General features: G+C 51.6%; 3 protein-coding genes across 3 annotated transcripts; 1 reads left to right on the plus strand and 2 right to left on the minus strand.

Moving 5' to 3' along the window:
- Positions 1-1,304: 1,304 nt before the first annotated feature.
- LOC143695427 (BPI fold-containing family B member 3-like) lies at positions 1,305-3,269 on the minus strand. Its single transcript, XM_077187535.1, has 6 exons — positions 3,264-3,269; positions 2,837-2,904; positions 2,501-2,543; positions 2,054-2,117; positions 1,856-1,932; positions 1,305-1,621 (listed from the first exon to the last, which is right to left on the minus strand). Exons 1-6 carry the CDS (start codon positions 3,267-3,269, stop codon positions 1,547-1,549), a joined length of 333 nt encoding a protein of 110 aa, XP_077043650.1. The 3' UTR covers positions 1,305-1,546.
- Positions 3,270-4,188: 919 nt separating this feature from the next.
- On the minus strand, positions 4,189-7,763 carry LOC143695428 (uncharacterized). The gene is made up of 8 exons (XM_077187536.1): positions 7,667-7,763; positions 6,736-7,386; positions 6,150-6,252; positions 5,919-6,041; positions 5,488-5,551; positions 4,995-5,055; positions 4,548-4,627; positions 4,189-4,200 (listed from the first exon to the last, which is right to left on the minus strand). Exons 1-8 carry the CDS (start codon positions 7,761-7,763, stop codon positions 4,189-4,191), a joined length of 1,191 nt encoding a protein of 396 aa, XP_077043651.1.
- A 9,042-nt stretch (positions 7,764-16,805) lies between these two features.
- BPIFB2 (BPI fold containing family B member 2) lies at positions 16,806-22,670 on the plus strand. The gene is made up of 16 exons (XM_077187537.1): positions 16,806-16,827; positions 17,454-17,570; positions 17,795-17,888; positions 18,161-18,265; positions 18,396-18,533; positions 18,958-19,003; positions 19,257-19,317; positions 19,561-19,652; positions 19,763-19,939; positions 20,288-20,329; positions 20,451-20,615; positions 21,158-21,225; positions 21,517-21,562; positions 21,829-21,892; positions 21,991-22,067; positions 22,351-22,670. Exons 1-16 carry the CDS (start codon positions 16,806-16,808, stop codon positions 22,417-22,419), a joined length of 1,383 nt encoding a protein of 460 aa, XP_077043652.1. The 3' UTR covers positions 22,420-22,670.
- Positions 22,671-24,383: the final 1,713 nt, after the last annotated feature.

The following is a 24,383-nucleotide window of genomic DNA, read 5'->3' on the forward strand; positions in this document are numbered from 1 at the left end:
AGTACATCATAAGGTTTGGGGGTAAAAAAGAGGCTCTGTCCCCCCAGGCTCACAGTACCTTTCATCATTTTTTGAACTCCTTTTATTTACCTGGCCTTATCCTGAATTTCAAGGCTTTGCTCAGCTCCTCCTAAAGTGAGACCTTATGCTGGTCTATGGGCACCTCTGCTTTAACCCACACAGCAGATCCTTCTGTGGTGAGGATGCTGCAGGAAAAGTGGAAAAGTGCTTGAATTTCCAAAGCTGGCTAGTGGATTGAGGGTGTTGGAGCACCATTTGTGAGTTTCATATATTCCACTATAAATTATGACTTGTAAACCAGGGAAAGGCATTGAGCAGCAGGTTACTGGACTGCCAGTGTCAAGCAGCACTGTTCCCAAGAGCCCAGGGCAAAAGGGAAGGAAAAGGTGTGTGGGACCCTGTGGCTGCAGCACGTGAGGCTGCACTCACCTGAAAGAAAACGCTGGGAAATCAGCTTCTTCCACAGAAATCCCTGCTGGCACCTGCCCAGGTGCTGGCACACACAGGTTACCACAGCAGGGGGAATTTTTTAAGTTCCCAGCAAGTGTGTGGGGAGGCTTTGGAATAGTACCAAGAGATTTTTGTCTCTTTCACTGCTCAAGGAACCTCGAGAAGTGGCTCCTGAGGCTTGTCCCACCCATGCTGCAGCTGCCAGCTCCTTCCCAGCAGATGGTGTTTCCTCCAAAAAACCCCTGTGCTGGGACACCTCCATGGCCACTCCTGCCCATAAGGGCACCTTTGTTCTGGTGTCCTCAACACTTAATTCCTTTGTCAGATCAAATGTGCTTTTTTTGACAGCCTGGTGTGTCTTACACAACAAGGGGATAATACACACCTAAATAAATCCCCATGGGTTGTGTGCTCACGTTATCTGTGCAGAGCCTTGCACAACCAGCACCAGCAGGCTCCATGTGGGACCTGCTGCCAGCAGGAGCTGCTCCAAAGGGCTCCAAAGGAGAGGGAGAGATCAGCAAGAGCTGTGCCAGCACTGCACTGCAAACTCTCCTCTGCCCCCACCAGCCAGGCAGGAGAGATGGGCTGCACCAGGGCACCCACGTGCTCCCAACCCAGTGCCCCTCTGAGAGGCTGTTGCACACCTGGTGCCACAGGCTGAGCTCCAGAAATGCTCTCTTTAGGTCCCAGTTTGTCCTCTGAAGGCACAGCCTCCCCACCCATCTGTGGGCCATGTGGCACAGGGGCACAGAGCAGGCAAACAGCTGTGGGGAGCCAGAAACTCATATAAATAAATATTCAGAGAAGAAAATACTGTGACAGTGAGAGATTTTATTGAAAGAGCAATATGAGAGCAGCCTATGTGCCTAAGAGCTCTGCCTCCTGGCTGTGGATCTTAAAAGTGGCCACAGGAACCCCCAAACATCCACCAGCCAAGCAGGTTTCTCACATGATGCTGGCCAGAGGCTGCTGCCTGTCCTGCTCAGGCCACAGCCACAGCACAGAGCAGCACTGGAAAGAAAGGAAGAGGGAGAGAGTGGAGCAGAGCAGGGCTTGGGGGGCATGTGCTGCCTCAGAAAGGGAGCAGCATCGAGGTTCCCCCCGAGCAGGATCTTCCCAGAGTGCTCTGGCCAGAAAACTCGTCCTCCTGGAAGAAGTAGAACAAAAACTACTCAGTTTTCTCGTTCAGACTTTCACCAGCTTTTTGCTGTATCCCAGGTGAGGTTTTCCTGTGGAAAACCAGCAGAGGGAAACTGAGAGCAGCCCATGGGAAATGAGGTTGGCCAGGGTGGTGTGGGGCTGTGGGATCTGCATGTCCCAGGCCTGGGTGGGCACATTCCCTCTCCCAGGACACAGCACAGTGGGAAAACTCAATCCTTACATCAGTGATGGCAACTTCAGCGTTCCTGAGGTTGGTGTTGAGGACGTTGGGCAGTGGGACTGACACACGCAAGGCATCTGCAAAAACGGGTGTAAGAATCTCACCGCAGGGATGAGATCCGGAATGAAGGCAGCAAGGGGAGGGGAGAGCCCCAAATCCAGCTGAATCTGAGATGAGAGGGGACCCTGACCCCCATACCTTGAACAGAAGGTACATATACAGCTGTGAGGACCTTCTTGAGCCACTCTGCCAGCGAGGAGGCCTGCAGGGAAGAGGATGTGTCAGAGCAATGGTTGTGGGGCCATGCCAGGGTGATCAGTTGAGTTCTACTCAGTTTGCTATCAAATACAAGAACTAGGAAGCTTCCTTCAGTGAAACACTCCCAGGACTGAGGGTGGGTATGCTCTTTGGGTAATTTCTTTTTAATTATTCCTCCCCCATTCCAGCCCCCCCAAGTGAGGAGATACACCCAAGTGTCACTGCTGTAGGGCACAGGGGATCTGCAGGGCAGAGGGAAATTGGCCTCTGTCAAGAGAGGCAGAAGGATGAAAAGTGAAGAATTAGCTTGTGGATTTCCTCCCTCACACAGAGCCTCTGGCCATTGCATCACTCACTGCAGCACCTCCACCCAGTGCATGCACTTACACTGGCAGCATCAAGGCTTTGGGGGAACCGTGTCAGGTTGATGCTACAAAAGATAAAAACAAGGAAGAGTTGGGGTGTGTTGGTGCAGCCTCCTCCAGGCCCTTTTCTTGGTCTGGAAGTTTTCTCACCCCCATAAAGATGCAGGATTTTAAAATTAGAACAAGTTTTTTACAATTCTCTCATCACGTCAACCACGCAGTTGGTTGGAGGTTGGGGCTGGGAGGAAGCAGGAAGGTTCCAGCAGCCCTTGACATCTTTACTGTGTCTACATCACTGTCCCCCACCAGCCCCATTTGTCCCCAGGCAGAGCCCCCCCACCCGCAGAGCTGGCTCTACCTGTCAAGAGCCAGGGAGGTTTGCAGATTGCCATCAGAGACTGATGGGCTGATGTTCAGAACGATGTCCTGGAAATGGAACAATGAAAGAAATGAGGTTATTCCCCTGTACAGCTCCCAAGACTGAAAAGTGTATTTGTAAATTACCCATTCTGTGAAAAAACACTTGTCTGTGCCGAGGAGCCACATTTTTGTGACAGATGGCATCATGTATCTCTCTCCCCAGGGTTTGCCTTCCTGTCTTTATTTTGTGTTATTCCTGAAACATTTCACTTACACTTTGTGCTTGGTTATGAGCTTGTTTAAAGGACTGGGCATCACCGCTTTGATGATGCAGTAAATACAAAAGTACAAACGCTGCAGGGCCAAGGGTAGGGCAAGCCAAGGGGATGCCAGCAGTGATCCAGCCTCAGCCAGTGCCCTGTTACAGGCATCTCATCCCCCAGGAGCTCACTCACCACATCAACGGAGAACAGGAGCCCCTGGGGGGTCTGCAGGGCAGGGCTGGTGACATCAATAGTGGCTCTGAGGGTGACAGTGGCCCTTCCATCCCTCACAGTCACCACTGGCTCATCCCTTACTCGGACATGCAGCTCCAGCGGCAGGGAGCCAGGGAGGGCCCGGCTGAGCTGCAGGAACAGAGGAGGTCAGGGCAGGGGTGGGGTGAGTGAGGGGCTGGAATCAATGCAATGGAGAAGGTGACTGACCTGGGGGATGAATGGGAAAAGGGCAGACACGGTCAGCGAGCTGCTCTGGGGGACCTGTGGGAACAGCACCGGTGACATCGCTGCCCGGGAGGGGCTGGGCAAAGCCTGCACTGGGCCCAGCTGGACCCACAAACACAGCAGGCAAAGGTGGGCACCCTTGGGTCACCCAGGGGCAAGCAGGACACTGACCTGGCCTTGCAGAGGGGAATTGCTCCCCGTCAAGCTGGTGATGCTGAGGTTGAGGGCGGCCTGGCCCTGGCCCTGCTCCAGCAGGGCGCTGAGCGTGTCCTGGGAGAGGCTGAGCCGGGGCCGGCGGCCGGTGGCCAGCTGCAGGCTGGCACTGAGGGGCAGTGCCTGCCTGGGGGGCATCGCGCCATCCCTGCCATTCTCAGCGAGGAGCTGCAGGGGACACAGCAGGGAGGGGCGTTGGTGGGGCTCAGAGGCCGCACTGGGCACCCTGCCTGCCTGTGCACCTCGGGGAGAGCCTCCCAGGAGGTTTGTCTGAGTTAAATGATGACAGGGCTGCTCCAGGCTGCTCTGGCACAGGCAAGGGCTGCATCTGCTACACCTTCCCCACTGAAACACTGCCACGTATTCTGATTGGAAAGACACATTGCTGATATTTTATGCATGATTCTGGTCCCCGTCAATTACCAAACTTTGACAAACCACTTATAAACAGAACATGCCTGGAAGCAGTGACTGCTGCTCCTGTATGAAATTAAACTTTTCTGATTAAAAACTATGAGAGTGCTACAATTATGCTTAATTAAGTAGCATCAAGCCACTCTTGATCATGCCACCATCAAGGATTAACAAGCAAAAAATAAAGAAAAGACCCAGCAGTGGCAATAGCAGGGATGTGGCTGGAGCAGACTCATCAGAACCTTCCTGTGAACAGTGCCTGAAGGCAGCTGAAATGTGAGTAGCCTTTGATAAACATCCACCATGTTCCAATGAATCAAAGTCAAAGGTTCTGGGACCAGGGAACACAGTGGCACTTACGTTCAGATCTATCTGGATGGCATCACCACTGAGGATGGAGAAGGAGGGCAGGTCCCCCAGGGCCCCGAGTGGGAGCACCTCTGTGAACACAGGGAAGAAAGCTCTTCATCCGTAATGGCAGGGGATTCTGCCAAATCCCATGGTCCCAGGAGTTACTGGAACCATCAGCAGCTCCCACTCACAGCGTTCCCAGCTAGAAAAGCCACTAGAAAACAACACTTTGCAGCAAAAGTGTTGTTTCTAAAAGCAACCATTCCTGTGGTGGCTTTCTGCTGGATGAGCTGGCTGCTGCTGCTGCTGGGGCAGGGAAACTGAATGTTGGGTTTGAGCTGGGAGCTGTGGTTTTAGAAAATTACTAAAATATTTGTATTTACCTAACGTAAAAAGCCAAGCAATGCTAAGGGCAGGATATGACAGGGAGGATGGGAACAGGAGGTGTCAACTTACGGTTCCTGGAGCCCAGCAGGGAGCTCAACACCTTGAGCTTGGCGTTGATGATGTTGCAGCCCTGGGGAAGCAGAGGGGAGTGAGAGGGTCCTGGGACCCGCTGCACCAGTGGGTGACGTGGCACGAACACAGCCAGGGACAGGGCGCCCTGCTGGGCTGCACATGTGGGCAGGGCTGCTGCAGGCAGTGCTGGGGGGCACATCCCATCACACAGGACTCAGAATTGTGCGGGTGAGCGCCCCTCTGAGCCAGCGTGGGTCTCACCTGGGTTAGTGGCTGCTAAACCAGTGCCTGGCTCAGAAATCTGTTTGCCAGCAGAGCCTGGCGCAGGTGCTGGTGCTGCCTTTCAGCAGGAGGAGAGGCTGACCGCCCCACTGAGCTCACAGCTGTGCAAATATCCACATCCATGGGGCAGCCTGGCCTCCTGCCTGCCCTGCCCAAAGTGCTGCCGGCCCACCCGGCACTGGGCATAAAGGTGGCTCTGCAGACTCACCAGATCCTTCAGGGTATTGCTGAGCAGGCGTTTCAAAGGCTCTTCCAGAACTGGCACTCTGGGTCTGGTAACAGGAAAATAGGAGATGGCAAGTGACAAAGATTAATGCTGGAAAGTAAGGGGACTTCAAGCAAGAGAAATGTGAGACCTCACTTGCATTGTCCTTACTCAGTGCTGAAGTATTACCATTCCCAAGCCCTCTGAATCCTGCCCAGTGCCAGGTTCCCCACATGCAGAAATGTTCTTTTCTTAGCCAAAATTTTAGAAAAAGGTCAACAGTTCCCCTCTGAGCCCGACAGCTGGATCACCTTCAAGGCACCAGGCAGAAAGCTGCTGCCACCAATGACCAACAGCACCAAGGTGTCCCAAAAGCCACGGGCTGGCCATGGGCCACCCACTCACACAGATGTTCCCTCACACCTGATTCCTACCTCACACGGGTGTTTATGTCAACAATCTTGCAGTTCAGAGCGTTCTGGGGAGCCATCCACGTGTCCCGGACCAGGATGGTCGCATCCACCTCCACCAGCTGGCAGAGCGGCTGGCCCGGCACGCTGCCCAGGGGAAGCACAGCAGGCAGCTCAGGACACTTGCTGACCATCTTCTTTCCAGAGACATGGTGCCCCCCTGCCCCAAGCCCTCCCCTGATGGACATGCCCTACCTGCTCTCTACCAGCAGCTGCGTCTGGAAGTCCACCTGGTGCCCAAAGCCTGGCAGGGAGCGCAGACTGATTTTGGGGAGGGTGTTGTTCACAATTCTCAGTCTGGATGGTTGCAACAAGGAAAAAGGCAGTGAACAGCACATTTGCACAGCCCTGTCCCCTCAGCCCCAGCACTGCAGCTGTGCTTTTGGGGTCCTCTTCCCCCTGGGTCTCATCAGGCATCCCCACCAGCCAGGAGCAGCTTGTGGCACATACAAGGCACTCTGGGATGCCAGGCAGAGGCAGAAACTCCCAACAGATGAGCCCCCATTTATGAACCCACCCCAGGAGAGGAGGGACAGAGGGAGCCCTGCGTGTGCAGGCTCCAGAACAGCCTTTCCCCAGCATGGCTCAGACACACCAGGCTGCTCAGGGTCACCATCTCCCACTTGCACTCACCCTATGAGTTCTTCACCATTTTTACCCAGAAGGCTGCCAACGAGACCGTTTTTGCCGAGGAGACCGTTCTTGCCAATGAGAAGCTCAAGGACGGTGTCAAGGAGAGTATCAATAAGGCCATCTTTGCCAAGGAGACCATCAACGACACCACCTTTGCCAAGGATGCCACCCAGGATGCCATCTTGGCCAAGGAGGCCACTAACTACACCATCTTGGCCAAGGAGGCCACCTAGGAGACTCTCTCCACCAAGAAGACCATTTCCACCCAGGAGACCGCCAACAGCACCGTTTTGTCCAAGGAGACCACCAAGGAGACCATCTCCACCAAGGAGACCTCCAACAAGTCCTTTTTCTCCAAGGAGACTCCCTACGGGACCATTTTCACCAAGGAGACCTCCAACAAGGCCTTTTTCTCCAAGGAGATTGCCTACAGGACCATTTTCACCAAGGAGGCCTCCAACAAGTCCTTTTTCTCCAAGAAGATTCCCTACAGGACCATTTTCACCAAGGAGACCTCCAACAAGGCCTTTTTCTCCAAGAAGATTCCCTACAGGACCATTTTCACCAAGGAGACCTCCAACAAGGCCTTTTTCTCCAAGGAGATTGCCTACAGGACCATTTTCACCAAGGAGACCTCCAACAAGGCCTTTTTCTCCAAGGAGATTGCCTACAGGACCATTTTCACCAAGGAGACCTCCAACAAGGCCTTTTTTTCCAAGGAGACTGCCAAGCAGATTGCCACCAAGGAGACCACCTGAAGCTCTCTGGGGAACATCTTTGGCTGGTGAATCTTTAAAACCTGAAGAACAGAATCAGAGGTCACTGTGAGCTACACAAGGTGTGCCAGCCTGGCTCTTCCCTCCCCTCTCCCTCTTCATACAAAAGAGGTGGTGGCACCAGCCTCTGTAAAGTAACTGAAGTGCCATTCCCAAAATGCTTTATAAATGCAAATTACTTGCATTGCCACTACTGCTGGGCAGATCTGCACCAGCTTCGGATTTTCTGAGTATGATTAAGAGACAAAAAGAGCAGAACTGGCCTCAAAAGAAGGATAAATCCTGTCTCTTACATACACTTACCATTCGTATCTGGTCTGGCAACTGACAATGGGATAATAAATCCTTGTGAAGGGATCAGCAGGCTGTTGAGCAGGACAACAGTCCACAACACCGACATCTTTGGTCCTGATAGCTGTGGGAAGTGATTGCCATGAGTGCAGTGCTGGGAGAGCGAGCACCAGCCCATGGAGAGACGAAAGAGAAGGGAGGGAGGAGAAAGGAGGAAGGGAGAAAGAAGGAACTCCTGTCAGGGAAGGCAAAATCGGGGAGGAGGCTGCTGGCATCTCTCCTGCCTCCTCATCACACTGGTGATGATGGACAGTGACCCTCCTGGTGGCTCTTTCCTGCAGAAGGAACCAGAGTGCCAACCCCAGTTACTCCAAAGACCGATGGCCAGAGCAGCCAAGGGGAGAGCAAAGCGTTGCTGGGATGCTCCTGCTGTGACCCCCAGTGCTGGTGAGCAATGGCCTGACTGAGCTGTGTGATCTGGGACTCAACCATCCTGGATGGGGATTTCTCCAAGAAACACATCCTGCATGCCACAGAAGGGGAAAACAAGACATTTCTGACAACATGATTGTCTCTAGAAGAAGTGCAACAACATCTACAGAATACAAATACACGAACATATCGAGCAAGGAGAGAACCTCCAGGGAGAATGTCATGATTTCTGCAGAAACATCAGATTCTGAGGCTTCCCTCTGCAGGAAACACCTGATAGAATTGTAAGAAAGAGAAAGTAAACTTTAACATTTCAGTGTCATTGAAATATCTCTGTGGTACCTACAACTTGAAGTAGCTTATTTTTCTTTTTTAAAGAACCAAAATGAACTTCATTGCTCCAAATCCATTTAAATGTAAATAACTCATCAAAAAGGGATCAAAACAAGTGTGAGAGGTCTAATTCACCTTAGCTAGAAATCTATGGCAGATAATCGAGTTATACCAAAGATAATTGAAGTGATAATTGTTCATGAAAACCCTGAAATACCCTTTCTTCTGCAAGGACTGCAAATCCAATAAACACGCACATCTCTTCTGGAGAAACTTGCACTGAAAGGCACCATTTACTTCTCACAGCAGAATTCAGGCAGGCAGCAGGCAAGAATAACAATTTTTGTTAAAAGGCCAACACTCCCAAAGGAACACTGAGGGTTTGCAGAGGCAGAAGCAAGGGGCACACTTTTTGAGGAATAAGTTTGCTCTTACCTGACCAAGCTCTCTCTCCAGCCAATGTCCCTGTCTTGTGAAGATCAAGGGGATCCAGGATCTTCATATATAGAGCTTCACAGCAGGAAAAAAGGCAGGTGATGTCATTTGGGACATCCAAAATAATTGGTGGGGAGCAAAACAAACAAGGTCTTGTTTCTGGTGACTTCCACTGCAAATATTTCCTTGGAGATATTGGGAGTTAGGTAAATCATTGAGTAATCTGTAGGTGCAGGCTCGGCCAGCCCTGGGTGCCTGCTGTGGTACATCATCCTTTCATCCTGCCTGCGTGAGGACGTGGCTGAGATGTCATGCCCTGATAAAATACCTTTCTTTCTTTTTTCCTTCTGAATTGAATTGATGTTCTGACTGAAAAATGTGTCAAAACACTGGCCACCCCTGGCTGCTCATACTTGTGCAGTTCTCAGGGCTGCAGTGCTGAGCAGTAAGCCCCTGTGTGGGGATGTGCCATGTGTTATGATAAATGAAGCACCAGGCAGCACCTTTTCCAGTGTAAAGACAGACTGTGGAGACATTAATAGAGCCAGGTATTCCCTGTCCAGGCCACCAGGACATGCCCAGCATTCCCATCCAACTTGCCTACAGCCTAATCAGTGTCACAGCCTAACAGACACCCTGGGCTGACAGACTCTTTGGAGAGACACCACCTAACTGGGAAATGCTGCCCTTATCTAACTGGCATGGAATTGCTACCAAGTCCATCACCTCTGCTCAGAGTGCTCCAGAGGGCTGGAGGTGGGATGTGCTTTAACAGGAAGACACTCTTGAGAAGCTGATGCCATCGACCTGGAAGGTCCCAGGCCAGAACTTGTTGGTTTGGGGTCTTTCTGAAGTTCTGGAAGGATTGTTGATCCCACTGTGGGCACACCACCCCATGCCACAGATGTGCTGCAGCTGCCCAGGTTCCTGTGTCTCCTCCTTGCAGCTCTCTCCAGGCCCCTGCCCTGATTGCTGCCCAGGAGACACAGAGACACTGCAGCAGCTCTTTGGGGCAGGGAAAAGAAACCTCCCTCCATGGGCCCCAGACCAAATGGGGCACATCCTGACAAGCCCAGCAAAAGCTCCGTGTGCTGAAGGGAGAATGCACCAGCTGAGGGGACTGGGCTGAACTCTTCACTCCCTGATGTGCTCATTGACAACAGGAGTGGATGGCAATGGCTGCTCCCCAGCTCTGCTGAAAAATAATCCAGAAAAATTGCTTGCTCAGTGTTAATACTTTCTGTAAACTTGGAAATAAATATTTCCAGCAGATTAGCCAGCTTTGGACACACATTATTTCCAGCTTTGAAAAAATACCTCAGTTAAGGGCCAAGGAAGGGGTGGCAAAGATAATCAAAGCACTGAAGGAGTTGTCACTCTCCTTGCAACCTGATCAGCCAGGACCTCTGGAGCACAAAGCCCAGCTGTCACAGTGAGATCATGACCTTTGATAAGATGGACGAGGGTGTTAACAAGATGGTATTAAGTTATCATTTATCCTGAGTCGCTTCATGGTCCAGGAGCCACTGTCCAAAACCTGAACTACCATGAAGACAGCCCTGACACTGGTCAGTGCACAGGGAAGGGGCAGGGTGGCAGCTCTGGGAACAGCTCCTGCCCAGTGACCTCTCAGGCATGACAATAACTTGGCCTCTCCCCAGTGGCTGCTGAATGCAGAGGTCTCTGACCATTGGATATTTTGGAAAATCCGAAGCAGATTCCCATAAAGAGAATGACATGGTGATGTCCAGGTCTCGCTAAAGTGACTTTCAAAGCCCCAAGAGCACTGAGCCAAATTACTGAGTGAGGACAGAAACCAGAACGGATTTGGTCAGAGGGAGAAGAATAGGACTGGCGTGGACAGACATGTTTGCCTCAGTTCCCTGTGCTTGGATCACCTGGAATGAAGCTGTCAGGCAAACAGTAAGGGGCACGTACCCCCAAGAAGAGTCTGAGACCTTGACAACAGCAGGCTTCAGTCAGAGCAGGCTGGGGGAAACATCCTAGCTATGGATGGAAAACGAGGTGCATCTGCTCTGCTCTCCCACTGATGGCATCATTCAGACATGGCCTGTCTGCCTGAAGAAACCGTGGTTTGCCCTGCCATCCCTGTGGGAGCACTGAGGGACTGGTACATCCCTGCTGCTGAGGGGTCAGGGCTTCTGGGTCTGTGCAGGGCTCCAGGGAACAGCACTGGACAAGGCTGCACATCCACCCCAGGTCACCAGTGGCAGAGACATGACAGTGTGGCTGAGCAGCAGAGCTGCCTCATGAAAATTAACTAGGTGCTCCCTGAGATTCCCAGCCTTGAATTCTCTAGGAAAGCTGTGGACAGATATTTGGATTCATTTTTTTTGCTCTGCTCAAAGGCTTGAGACTCAAACTGTTCAATTTGTTTGTTAGCTAACACAAGAACAATAAGGGAAATCTGGTTCATGCTTGCAGTGTCTTGAAGAGAGACATCACAAACCCCAGTTTTTGTGGGGAGCTGGTTTTACAGCTCCTTCCTCACTGTTGAGGACTCCCAAGGAGAATGATTCCTTACACATGATGCAGAACAAATCCCTGTGGAGAACAGACAGGGTTTTTGGAGCCTGCCTCCCCAGCAGGTTTTCCTGGGAGTAATTTCCTCAAAATAACCCACAACAATCTTTCCAAAGATATCCTCGGTTCAGCACCAGCTTCCTGTCACCAGGAAAAGATGTTCAAATCATGTCAGCTCAATGAAATCAGGATCAAAGCTGTTTATTGACTTGCTAATGACAAGAAATTATCCAGGAGTCAGTGAGTTACACACTCGGGATCGATATCAGTGAAGCAGCTGATAAATACCAACACCAGCCCAAACCTGACTCCTGCTGGGGTCCTAAATCCCTGGGCACACTCCCCACCCCTCACAGCATGTGCACCTGGGAGCAGGGGGTCACTTTCTTGCACCCATCCTGTGGGAGCATGGGTGATGCATCCTGACAGTGCAAATATGATTACTAATGGCACCAAGTCCAGAGGTGGCCCAGGGTATGGCAAAGCCACCATGGCAGTGCCCCTGCCTTGTCCCCACTGATGTTGTAGGTGCTGCCCAGCAGGTCAGACAGGATCCCTGCACACAGCACCCCTGAAATGAGCAGGAGACACTGCCAGAGACACCTTGGCTGTGGTGGGCACTGCCAGCATCTCCAGCATTTCCCTGCCTACCAAAGGATTTTGGGAATACTCAGAGGGAAAATCAACAGGGTGGGAATTCTTGGGTTTGTGTATTTGAGTTTAGTCTCTGCTTTTGGCATACTTCCCACATGAGTTAAGTAGATAAATGGATGCTGCAAGGTGGGGAATTTTGCTGCCGTTTCAGCTGGGTTTGGGCGTGGTTAAGGGAGATGTGTTGATTTTTGGAGATTTCAGAAAGGCAAAGAGCTGTGATAGCAAGGGGGTTTGATTCTGAGGACAGGAACAACGCTCAGGAGGCCTCAGAGAAGCTGTCTGCATCCTTTGCTGTGGCTCTGTGCATGCAGGCAGGTCCCTCCTGCCTCTGAAGGACTGGGCAGACAGAGCCTGGCTGGAGGCACTGCCCAGCACTTCCCCCTCCGGGGCCACTGCAATGGGAGGGTGACAAGTGACTGTCCCAGCAGAGCCCCTGACAGTCCTGGGCACTGCAGGAATGTGCCAGGTTCCCATCCCACAGGAGCCACACCCGGGAGAGTTACTGTGGCCAAAACTCTCCCACAAATGCACATTGTACATTTGGGAGCAGGGATCACTTCTGAGCATTTGTGCCTGTGGAAAAACAGGCACAAGTTTAGAAGGCTGATTTATCATTTGTTATTCCTTGAAATAACATTTTCATTTTTCGGATACACTTCTGGTAGGAGCAGAGCTTTGAGACTTCCAGACCACAAACATCAGGAGCCTCCACTGCTGGGTTCACAAACCAGGGCTTGCCTCAGTTTCCTCCATCCCTGGCTGAACTGGGTTATTCTGGATTAAACCTGCTTGAAGCTGAGCAAAGAGCAAGAGCAGATCCCCATGGGTACCTGACTAAAATGGACTGACTTTATGAGGTGTTGGGGGGCTGCAAGTCTGCCCTTTGACAAGCCTTTGGGAATGAGGTGCTCAACCCCTGCCTGCCAGGCTGGGACAAGGAGACTTCCAGCAGCACCAGTGCAATTGTTGCACAAACCCAGGAATGGTTGGAAATGCTGCTTTTCACCAGTCTGAAAGCTCCTTTGTGTAGCAAAACTGTGAAATCTGTTCCAGTGCACGGAGAAGAAGGAGGAGGCGGAGGAGGTGGAGGAGGAGAAGGAGGAGAGGGAGGAGGAGATGATCTCTGGGAAACAGGGATGGGAGGAGGACGGGACTCACCAGAGCTGGCAGCACTTTCTGAAGGGTGCTCTGAAGGACCTTGCTCACCACTTGGGCTGCGTGCTGGGCAGGGAGAACTCATCACCCTCAGAGCCCTCATGCACCCTGCAATAATTATTTATTGAGGATCAAAAGTGGGAAAGTTACTCGCTAAAGAAATTGATCTGGTACGGATTAGGGCAAAATTTGCCTCGTGTCTAATAAAATGTGTTTTCTGTCTTTGCAAACCTTTTCTCAAGAATGCCATCTTCTGGTTTTAAATGAAGCTGAAGGCTTACATCCCTAAAAGAAGCTCTGACAGTCTGCAGTACAAAGCAGAAAAATATGCACATTGCATGGAATAGCACAACTAGAGCTGGTCTGAATTTGTCCATAAAATCTTTGTTTACTGGGAAAAAAGGAACTGCAAAAAGAATTTGCGTGCTGCAGAAATCCAAACCTGAAGACTGAAACCTCTAACAGTGCTGTGACCTGCCCCTGAGGAATTGCCAATCCTGGCAAAGCAGCAACGTGTCCTTTGGGATTTTCCTGCTGGGGGGGTTGTTCTAACACTGACAGAGGGGATATGGGAGCTCCTGGGGCTGAACTTTGGGGTGCCCCTGGTGTGCTGCCCCAGCCACCCTCCGACCATCAGGTTTGTGATTTCCGTGTTCCTTCTGTAAAGCTGCTCAGAGCAGAGTTTGGTCAGCACAGAATAAACCCCAGGGATGAGTGAGCCCCCAGATCCCCCAGCCATCCTCCCCCTTGGGCACTGGCTCCCATTGACCTTTTCCCAGTGATTCTCATTTGGACTAAGCCACGAAGAGCCCTGAGCCAGGGGAGAACACCAGAAAGATCACCAGAAAACAGAAACTTTTCACCTTCAGCCTGAAGGAAAGACAGAGGAAAAGAGCTGGGTAAGGGGGAACAGTCAGAGCCCAGGATTTTTGCTTACAGCAAAGTCACCTCTTGCTGATATTCTCATTACCATTTTCTTTCCCATCTTGTTCAAACTTTCCATTTAAATCTACTTTTAAATTTAGAAACATCTTTCTTCCCAATGAAAAATCACACAGGCTAATTTGGAAAAAAATCAGGAAAAAATTGTTTTGGCATTCAAAATATCTCCATGCCCCCATCCAGCACGGATCTGGGGGATGGAGGACTGGCTCTGATCCCCCAGAAATTCGGGGGTTGCATTGGGACATCAGGGACAAAAGCTGGGACACTGCAGAGCCACCACACCTGCCCAGAGGGTGCTGGGGCAGGAGCTGAGGCGCTTTGTTGGCTTTAAGTTACAGCTTCTTTGTGTGTTTGTAGACACAGCCATGCAGAAAATCACCAGCTTTAATATCCCACTTGTTAGCAGGGAGTGATTCGTGGCTGCCTCGGGGCTGACACTTCCCAACCTCCCACTTTCCTCTGCCTGTCCCTGTTCCGGGCTGGAGGCTGCGGCTCATCACTCACCCCCTGATGCCTTTCCTGGCCTTGGTCTTGGGCTTTTTTTTCCACAGCTTCCTCTGCCATTTTCTGCAGAACATCACTCCCATTTGGAGCAGCTGAGACTGCTGGAGGATTTGCAGAATATGAGGAGTTCAGCACAAACCCCCCAGGGGAGAGCCTGTGCTGGAGGGCGAGGGGTTGCAGTGTATCATAAAAAACATCTCCATTAACATATCCCACCCCAGCACACCCAGAACCCCTGCTGATCTTCTGCAGAGAGGTAAGGAACAGTCAGTCTATAAAACCTGACTGAGAAAGAGGAGAACCAAAAGAATTAAAGGGGATACTGCTGTGTGAGCTGGTCCCTGAGGATTTCCAACACCTGCCAATATAAATAATTTCACTGATAAATCTGAAAGTCTGTGTATGCTCTCAGTCTTGGGTCCCAAATGAAAGCTCCCAGCCAACAGAGACTTGTGCACCAAGTCTGAAGGAAAAACCTCATTTGCTTAAGTACAGACAGAAGTGGGAGCAAGAAGAAACCAAAGATGGGCAGTGGCAGATTCTGCTCTTGGAGACACACATGTAATTGTGACTCTTGGAGGAGCAGCTCCCCAAAGGTTTGTGGGGTTGTCCAAACACTGGGGGGCTCAGCTGGGGGATAACCCAGTGAAAATTGTGGTAACCCCAATAATACTCTTACTGATTTCAGGCAGGGTTGGAGTGAGGATGAGAACTTGCACCTGCCCACAGAATGGGCTCCTCAGCCCCAACCCTGCCCTAATTCCACCGTGGGACACCCACACATCCCACCAGGCTGCAAACAGGCTGCACAGATCCCTCCTCCAGCCCATTGCTGTCCCTTTGGCCACCACTGTGTCCTCCCCATCCCCTCCTGGGTGCCCCACCCAGCAGGACCCAGCTCTGGGAGCTCAGCCTGGTGAGGTAATGCAGCACAAAGTAATTTATTTCCTCTCTTCATTTCTGTATAAAACTTGTCATGAGGTTTAATCCGTCATTACCTCCCTCCCAGAGCTGTGCTCGGTGGCCTGCTGCTAAGCCCAGACAAGGAGATTTACATCTTATCTAACAGGAGTGTAAGATTTATGGATAACTCCCGACAAGGAGCACATCATGCCAGAAAGACACTTTTGTGCTAGTAACTTGATCAGTCATTATGCTGTGAGTTGACATCTAATTAAGCCTCCACAGGCATCATCAGGTCCAGAACAGCTCTTCAGGAGGAGAAAATCCACCTCTAAGCAGCGTGGTGGCAGCTTATCCCCAACCCTTGCACTGCTGGAACAGATAATAACGCTCCCCAGAAAATCCCCAGTCTCAGGGAGAGCTGGTGATATCACCTGCACTGGAAAAGGGAACCACAGGGGCAAATTCCCAACTGCTGCTCTAAAACACAGCAAACACTCATTTCTCAGAGGCTTTCCTAGGCTGTGTCCACAGCCCTGCCAAAGTCAGATCCCACAAAACACCTCCCATGGCCGCGGGGGACTCGTCTGAGGGTTACAACCTCCTCGATGGATTTACTTTTCTGAGCACATTTCTTGCTTCTCAATGGGCTGCCTACACCAGCATGGAAGTGTAAATCCTGCTCTCCCTTGGCAGGCTGCTCGATCTTCATATTTTCTCCTGACACTGCTCCAGGATGCCTTGGAAATGCACAGCGTGGCTGGAATGCTGCTTTTCTTGGCATTTCCCTGCCATGCTGAGCAGGAAAGCAGCACCGTGCTGGGGAGAGCCAAGGGCTTTGAACGTGTCAAGATGCACCTGGAAGCAGAGCCCGGCTCCTCACATCACTGAGGCACAAAGGACAATGGCTGCTGCCCAGGCTGCAGGTGTTTCAACAAGCCCTGAACACCTCACCCCAGTGCCAAGGCAGCCAGACCAAAATGGGCAGCTCCTCAGGAACACCACAGTGAAGACAAGCTGCCCCAGGACCTGCTGTTCAATCCTTCACCTCGCTGGGTCAACGGCCAAAGTAATCAATTCTATTGGGAAACAATAAAAATGGTACAAAAAACAAAGTGTCCCCCCAGTGTCCTGGTTCCCAGCCCTCTTTGCCAATTCCTGCCCCATCAGCTTTGGTTGGGAGGATATATAAAACCAGCAGGATTTCTTGATGTGGCCACAGCAAGACACAGACTGAGTCAGAAGCATGGGAAGACCAGCCAGGAGAGGTAAAGATGCTTTTGCAAACTGAATAACTTGATACAGGCATTGCTCCTACTTTTGTGTGTCTCCATAAGGGTCAGCATTCACCAGAAGTGATGCTTTCTGCAAAGACTGAGATAAATATGTATGTTTTCTGCAGGTTAAACTTTCTGAATTACTTGTTTTCATAACATTGTAAGAGCATTACAGACATTATATACGATTCCCAAATGTTTTTCAGAGACAGATAACACTTTCACCTTTTCATTTGACTCTATGACTCCGCCATCACTTCCATTCCTTCCTCTATTAATTTTAGCTTCTGTTTATTTGCTATTTTTATACCAGTTGTGGCCATTCTGTGCTCCTCAGTAAGTGAGATATCGCTGCAGGCACTGTTCTAGCTCACAAGATTGCAGAGGCTCTTCAAGGCTGAACCTTCTGTCATTGCTTTTGAGACACCACACGAGAGCTGTGGGCTGTTATTGCACCAAAGCTGACAAGCTCCACACCACAAACCCAGTCAAGGAGCAGATCTGTGGCTCTGTGCCTCAGTGGCCAGCCAAGGGTCACATTGTTCTGAGCATGCTGCTGTGGGTGCCCCTTCCTCCCCCTCCTCCTCTTCCTCTTCTTTGTCCTCCTCATCCTCCAGGTGCCTGCATGGCGATGCTCCGCACCCTGAGCGTCCTCCTGAGCCTCCTGGTGCCAGCTCACACCACCAGGTCACCTGACTGTGGGGGCATCCTCACCCCCTCTGGACTGCGATACCGTAAGTGCAGACCCACCCCTCCCATGCCAGCAGCACCCAGTGGCACCTTCCACTGAAACACCAAATGCTGGCACCACAATCTGGTGCCACTCCTCAGCTCACCTGCCTCACCCCCCACCCATTGCTAGCAGCAGGGGGTCAGTGAGGGATGGAAATGGGTTTCAGTCTGTCCATCAGGACACAAGCTCCAGAGGCTCTCAGAGAACCTCTGCCCTGTTTTGCAGTTGCTGAAGTTTCAAAGCCACATGCAGAGTCGGTCCTCAGGAGGGACCTCATGGACTCGCCAGCCCCAGCCCCATCTCCCACCTCTCCAAGTAGGTGAGTTGCCCTCTCTTGCCCCTGCCATGCCCCTGGCTCACACTGGTGTTTGAATATTGGGACAAAAGGGACTTTGCCAGTGAGAACAAAAATCCTCCTGCAGACCAGGAGGTTTAGAAATGAGGTCCTGGCTCCCTTGCTGGTCCCAGCAGCAGCAGAACCCACAATGCTCTCAGGGCATGGATTTATCTGTGCAGATCTCATGAACTTTTGGGATTTCTCAGGGTCTGTGCTGGTCTCCCAACACCTTCCTTTCCTTTCTGCTCCATCAGGAACCGAATTATCTCTGTCAAAGTCGACAAGTTTTCCCTGACACTGATCCCTGACACGGGGATGCGGCTGAGCATCGAGGTGGACCTGGGCATCACATCTGCCCCGTGAGTGCTGGGGCTGCCAGGCTGGAGCCAGCCCAAGCTCCTGGCTGAAGGCACCTGCAGGAGCAAGGGTGGCCTGGGGGGAGTGTGACCAGGAGCACCCCCAGCTCCAGCCTTCTCCTCTCCTCCACAGCTCAAGCACCAAGGAGATGAGGTTGTCCATCCTGGCAGACCTCCACGTGGACATGAACCCCGAAGAGAACCTGGAGCTGGTGACCTCTGACTGCAAACCCACCCTGGAGGAGGTGCAGAGCACCGAGGAGACAGACAGGTCAGCCCCACAGTTTTCCTCCTTGTGGGGTTTGGGTAATGGGTGAAAGAAGAAACTGAGGCACAAATGTTTCTAGGCATTGGATTGAGACTTGGTCACCGCCCTCAAAGATAACAGAGGCCATCACTAAAACTTTGTCTTCATGGGAGGAGCCTTGCTCTACTTTTTGGGTGGTTTCCCCATTTTAAGAGAGTTTCAGTCTGTCACAAGGGAGTGGTACTTTTAGAGTTGTGCAGCTGGAATGCTTTTAATGTAGGTCCAGTGGCAATTCTCCAGCAGTTTGTGATTCTGAATTGTAATCATAGCTTGATAGAAAACAGTGGCAATTCTGTCTCTGGGTGCCTTTTGGGTCACACAAAAGACACTCACCCACCTTTGGCTGATCTGGTTTTCTCCTAACTTCTGTTCTGTCGTTTTTACCCAGCAAGTCCTCAGGCTCGGACGTGGACAAGCAGATCGACGTTGAAAAAGTAAGATAAAGTTTGTAAAGGCATAAGAGAGCATTGTACAGAATGTCTGTAAGAATTAGAGCACTTCATGTCTACCTGGTGCTTTTCCAGATTCCCCCCACAGCTCTGTGCTCACTGGACACTGCCACTGTCCCCTGGCTCCTGCTACCAGCCAATGGCAACACCCACCTCAGAGGCCTTCTGGGGACACTCAGTGCCAGCAGACCCCCATGTTCATCTATTACCTCTTTTCTTTTTGTTCTTTATTCCACAGATCTGCCTGGAAGTGTCCAAATTGCTGCTTTTCCCAAATGAACGGCTGATGTCTCTGGCAGGTGGGCAGTTGACTTTCAGTCCCATTATGGACTGAGGGTTTCAAGGAGCTTTTTGGAGCAGATTATGAGGTGGGACAAATTCCTACCCTGCAGTAGCAGAGGCTCTGCTGCCATCATCTCCCTGAGACCTGCTCCCTCTGCCCAGCTCTCTCCCTGTCTTTTTTACTCTGGAAACCCAGACACTTCCCAGAGCCTGTGACTCCTTCCCTCCTCTTCCTGAGCATCCCTCTGCTCCATTTGCAGCTCCATTCCCCATCACACCAAACTGCCAAGTCCAGTACCTGCCCCTGGCTGCCCCCATGTACTCTGAGCAGGGAATCATCATCTCTTTGCAAGTAAGTCCTCACTTTCCAGCTCTTACAGCCCAGCTCCAGTGCTTGGAAGAGCTGCTTCTACAGTCCTGAGACACTTGAAATTCGTTTTCTCTTTGCCTGTGTCCCTGCAGACAACTTTCCAAGTGGCAGGGGCAGCGATCCCCCTGCCAGTCAGCCCTGTGCCTTTCAGCATGCCCGAGCCAGCGAGCTCCAGCACTTCCCACCTCATCCTGGCCTTCTCTGAGCACTTCTACACCAGCTTATTCTCTGCCTTGGAAGAGTCTGGAGCCCTCAACGTGAGTCTCCTGGTGAGTGGAAAAGGGAGGAAGGAAGGAGTGGGAGATACACACTTGGAGGGACAGCTCTGCCCTGGGAATGTCTTGGAGGAACCACAAGCCCTACATCGAAATTCGAGTGTGTCCAAGCACCTGCAAGAGTCCCAGCCCCTCACCCCCAAGCTCCTAAAAATATTCCTGGTCTAATGGAGCATGGAGAGCTTGCCATGAGGAGTAACCTGCACACTGCTCCTGGCATGGGCTGGTGTGAGGAGGGCTCCTGCACGTACCCAGGGGTGGGATGGGGCTCATCAGAGGGGCTGGACATGAGCCCTGGAGCAGCCCCATGGGTCTGATCATGAGCTGTGCTTTGTGTTTCAGAGCTCTCTGACCACGGCCACCCTGGCTGAGAGGATCACTCAGGTGTGTTGCTGTCCCTGTAACTCCAAGAGGCACAGGCCCAACTCAGGGGGTGCCCCCAGCTGCCCACCCCGGGGTGCAGGAGTGGCTGCCGTGCCCAGAAACAGCCCCACTCCCTCGGCAGATGGGCTCCCTCTTCCAAGAGGACCTGCCCGTGGTGCTTCAAGCTGTGACCAGGAGCTCTCCTCACGTGGTGCTGGAGGAGGACAAAGCAATCGTGCAGCTCTTCCTCACTGCCCAGATTGGAGCGGGATCATCCCTCTTCCAGAGCTTCCTGAGTGTCAACGTGGTGGGTGTGTCAATGTGCTGAGTGTGTCCTGCTGCCCACAGGCACTGCCCCTTCCTCTGAGCCCCACTGCAGCCACTGCAGGGGCTGATTCAGCCTTCTCCATCACAGTGCTCCTCTTGTCAGTGCATCAGAAACCAAAACCTCATTCCAAGCACTAAAAAAGTAGGAACATTTATTAAAAGAGTTACATGACAAATGTATGCTGAGCTCCCACTCAGCACTTCAGATCCTCCTGGGCAAGGATGGGGAGATTCACTTCAGAAGCCACATGCAACAAATTCACTTTTCCATTCTACCATTCTACCAGGAAAAATTCTACCTCAGAACAAATTTCCCAATTCCACTGCAGCACCACATTCAACTGCTGTGACTGTGACCCCAAAATCACTCCAGCTTCTCTAAACAAGCACTGTTTGCCCATGTGGCATCACACAGGCTGCAGGGAGCACACTGCAGGAGGCAGCTCATGGATGGGTTCCTCACACCCCACAAAGCCACAGTGGGGTTTTTCCTCACTGATCCTGCTCTCTGTTCCCTCACAGGACGTGACTGCCAGGCTCCAGCTCAGCGTCGCCGACACCAGGATGATCATCTCTGTGGCAGCTGTAGAGTAATGCCCCTTCTGCCCTGCAGGAGCCCCAGGGGGACACATCCCACTCACATCAGGGAAAGGAGAGCCAAAGTGGGCTGGGGAGGGTTTTAGATTTTAGAGTTTGGGCATTGCAGACGTAGCTTCTTCCCCAGGGAGACCGTGAAATTCCAGAAACATGGATAGGGAGAAAAGTGGGAACTGCAGCTTCCACACTCTCACAAAGGCCCAGATGAGGAGTTTGGGGAAACAGGAGAAGCTGCTTAGAACAGCTCAGCACCAGCAGCTCCTCTGCTGCTCTTTGTTTTCCAGGGATATCGAGCTCAGCCTGGCCACCTCTGATGTGGGTCCTATACTGGTAGGTACCTCCAGCTGTGGCCACTCCTGGCACCATCCTCTAAGAGCCTGGTCCCCCTCAGCTGCCCCAGCCATCCTGGGCAGCAGGTGCCAGCAGGGAAATATGGGAACACTGACTTTGGGTGCTTGCTGCACCTGGTGGGAGGGACAGCTGAGACATCCTTGTGGGAAGAGGTGCAGTGAGCACCAGGACCCTGTCACTGCTCTCTGCCCCTCTCCTCCTGCTCTAGCCCCACACCATGAGCTGACCCTGCCTTTCCCCCACAGGCTGCCTTGCTGGAGGAGCTGTTCCTGCCCACAATCCGTGAGGAGGTGCCAGCCCAGATAAACAGTGAGGAGATGGGAGCTCTGTGGGTGCTGCCATGTGGGAAGTTCAGCATGGACCCGGGCAGCACCCAGCTGGCAACTTTCCCTCTTTCTGTCTTTCAGAGGTCCTGAGACAAGGGGTTTTCCTGCCCCACATTGCCAGTTTCACTTACACCGATGTCAACATCACCATTCACAAGGTAAGAAATAAGACATTTAAACTGCTCCCTGCTGTGCTTGATTTAAAGGAAGCCTGGGAGCAATGCTAACCTCCCAGCTCCAGAATAAATCAGAGCCTGATTGTCCAGCCCTGGCAACATGCAGGACCGAGTTCCACTGCCTTAAACAGGCCCAGCCCCTCTTTAGCCCCATGGACAAGGCAGTGGCTGGGGCTGTGGGGGTGATGGTGAAGCCCTGTGTGGGCTGATGGAGCCACACAGGCACCATGCTCAGTCCTCCTTCCTTCCTTCCTTCCTTGCTCAGGACTATGTCTTGGTCCCCTGCAACCTCCAGCTGGAGACAAGGACTGGAGAGGCCAGAACATGGGAGTGAAGTCCAGTGTCTGGAGTAGAACAGTGGCAGAATCAGTCAGTTGACTCTCACATCGTGCTCCGTGGTTTGCCACTGCTTGAAATGTTGAAAATCTTCCTTGTTGACTTACTAAAACATCATGGTTTTATATTCTGGATAATAATGGTGTTGGACTAGCAGCTTTGTCTTCCAGCCCTGCTCCTGGTAGTTTTGTTGCACAGAGAATGGATTGTAACAATGTTCCGTGCTTTAATTAAACATTTCTCTTTAATTCTGCATTTGTTGGTCTGACTATTGACATTTTTCCCCTCTCAACAATTTGTACCTATAAACAGATAAATTTTGCCCATCATGTCCAGACCCTACATTTAATTAATCCCACTCATTTACAAGGATGCAAAACAGACTTGTGCCTCTCAGCTGCAGAACAACACAGTCCCTACAAGGAGAGATCTTTCATCTGCTTTTCCTCCATGCCTCGTGTTACTATGGGAACATTACAGCTGGTGAGTTTCCTGGGTCAGAAAGAAGAGGAGGGGGAGGAAATCAGTCTGCAGAATGGTTTCTAATTTTAGACCTGAAGGCAGTTATATTTTCAACACTTTGCTTCTGAGAAAGCTCATCACAGAGGAGATGCTGAATGAGAGGGGACTGCAGGCGTCGGACTGCGCCGGCGCCGTGCTCGCCGGCATTGGGATGCTCTTTCCTACTGACCAAACACATCTCCAGGTTTTTCAGGAACATAAAGGGAGGGAAAAACACCCACAGCAGACACAGGCATCCAAAAGGGGAGGGTGGGTGGTAACAGAGCTTCAAATGCTGCCCCAGTCACTCAATCACTGGGTGCTGTTGGCATTACCCCAGACAGGGTGAACATGAGGCTGTGCTGATGCCCAGGAGGAGAATCCTTGTCCCTGACCGTGCAGCCCAGGAGGAGAATCCTCATCCCTGATCATGCAGCTCCCACCTCAGCTCTCCCATGGTGATGCTTCACGTAACCACAAAACCTTATTAATTATATCTACATCTGCTTTCACTTGCTACAACTATACCCATCATTTCTAGCCTCTGAAGCTGCTGAAAAATACTTCAAAATGTTCTATTTCAAAGGCTCAGAAATAAGAAAAGCAAACAAAACAAGCCAGGTTGATTTACTGCAAGGAGTAAAGAACCCTGAAGGTTTATATGCCCAGAGTGGGGACCTGACTAATGATGTTAATGCCTGAGGTTGGCCATAGCAGAAACAGCTCCTAATAAAAGCTTCCTGGTAGAGCTGCAACCATTATTCTTTGGCTAATATATGTTAAACCAGTTTCCCAAAAGGAATAAGCTACAGTAGTGAAAAGATGCATTTCTTTGGCAGGGAATATTCTGGCTCCAAGCTCCACTGCATAACTCTGCCTCTCCAGTGCAGGGCTGGAGTCTCAGGAGCTGCACCCACAACTCTCAGCCCCACCCGGGAATAGCCACATCTTAGAGCTGCCTCATGCTGGAGAATGGGGGTCATCTGCTGCTCCCTCCAGTCACCCCATTTACTGAGACCCCCAGCACAGCCAGGGAAAAGGAATGCTGAAAGAATTGCTTGCATTAGCCCCCTTGGCAAACACAAAATCCATCACTTTCCTGGGCGGTCCTGCAGGAGGAGCTGCCTGGTGACCCCCAGCTTCCCTCACTACTGGCACATGGAGCAGCATGCACTTGCCAGATGATTCAGACCCTAGAGCAGGGGGAACAAGCTCCTCCTTCAGCGCCCACAAAACAGCAGAGGGATGAAGCTTTTGCCAGGGGCACTGCTGGAGCAAGAGCCAGAGAGCTCCAGCAAACCCCCAGGCCACCAGCAGCACAGCCAGTCCCTGGCAACCCCTCCTGCTGCTCACCCAGCAAAAGATTTCCCAGCCTGTCAAGGTTCCAGTGTTAAAGAAACTTTCCTGAACAGGATTATCCCAGCTGTTAAGGGTTCTGGGTTGCAGTTTCCTGCTCTGGAT

Source organism: Agelaius phoeniceus, chromosome 17 (assembly GCF_051311805.1).
Source record: "Agelaius phoeniceus isolate bAgePho1 chromosome 17, bAgePho1.hap1, whole genome shotgun sequence".
Lineage (NCBI taxonomy): Eukaryota > Metazoa > Chordata > Aves > Passeriformes > Icteridae > Agelaius > Agelaius phoeniceus.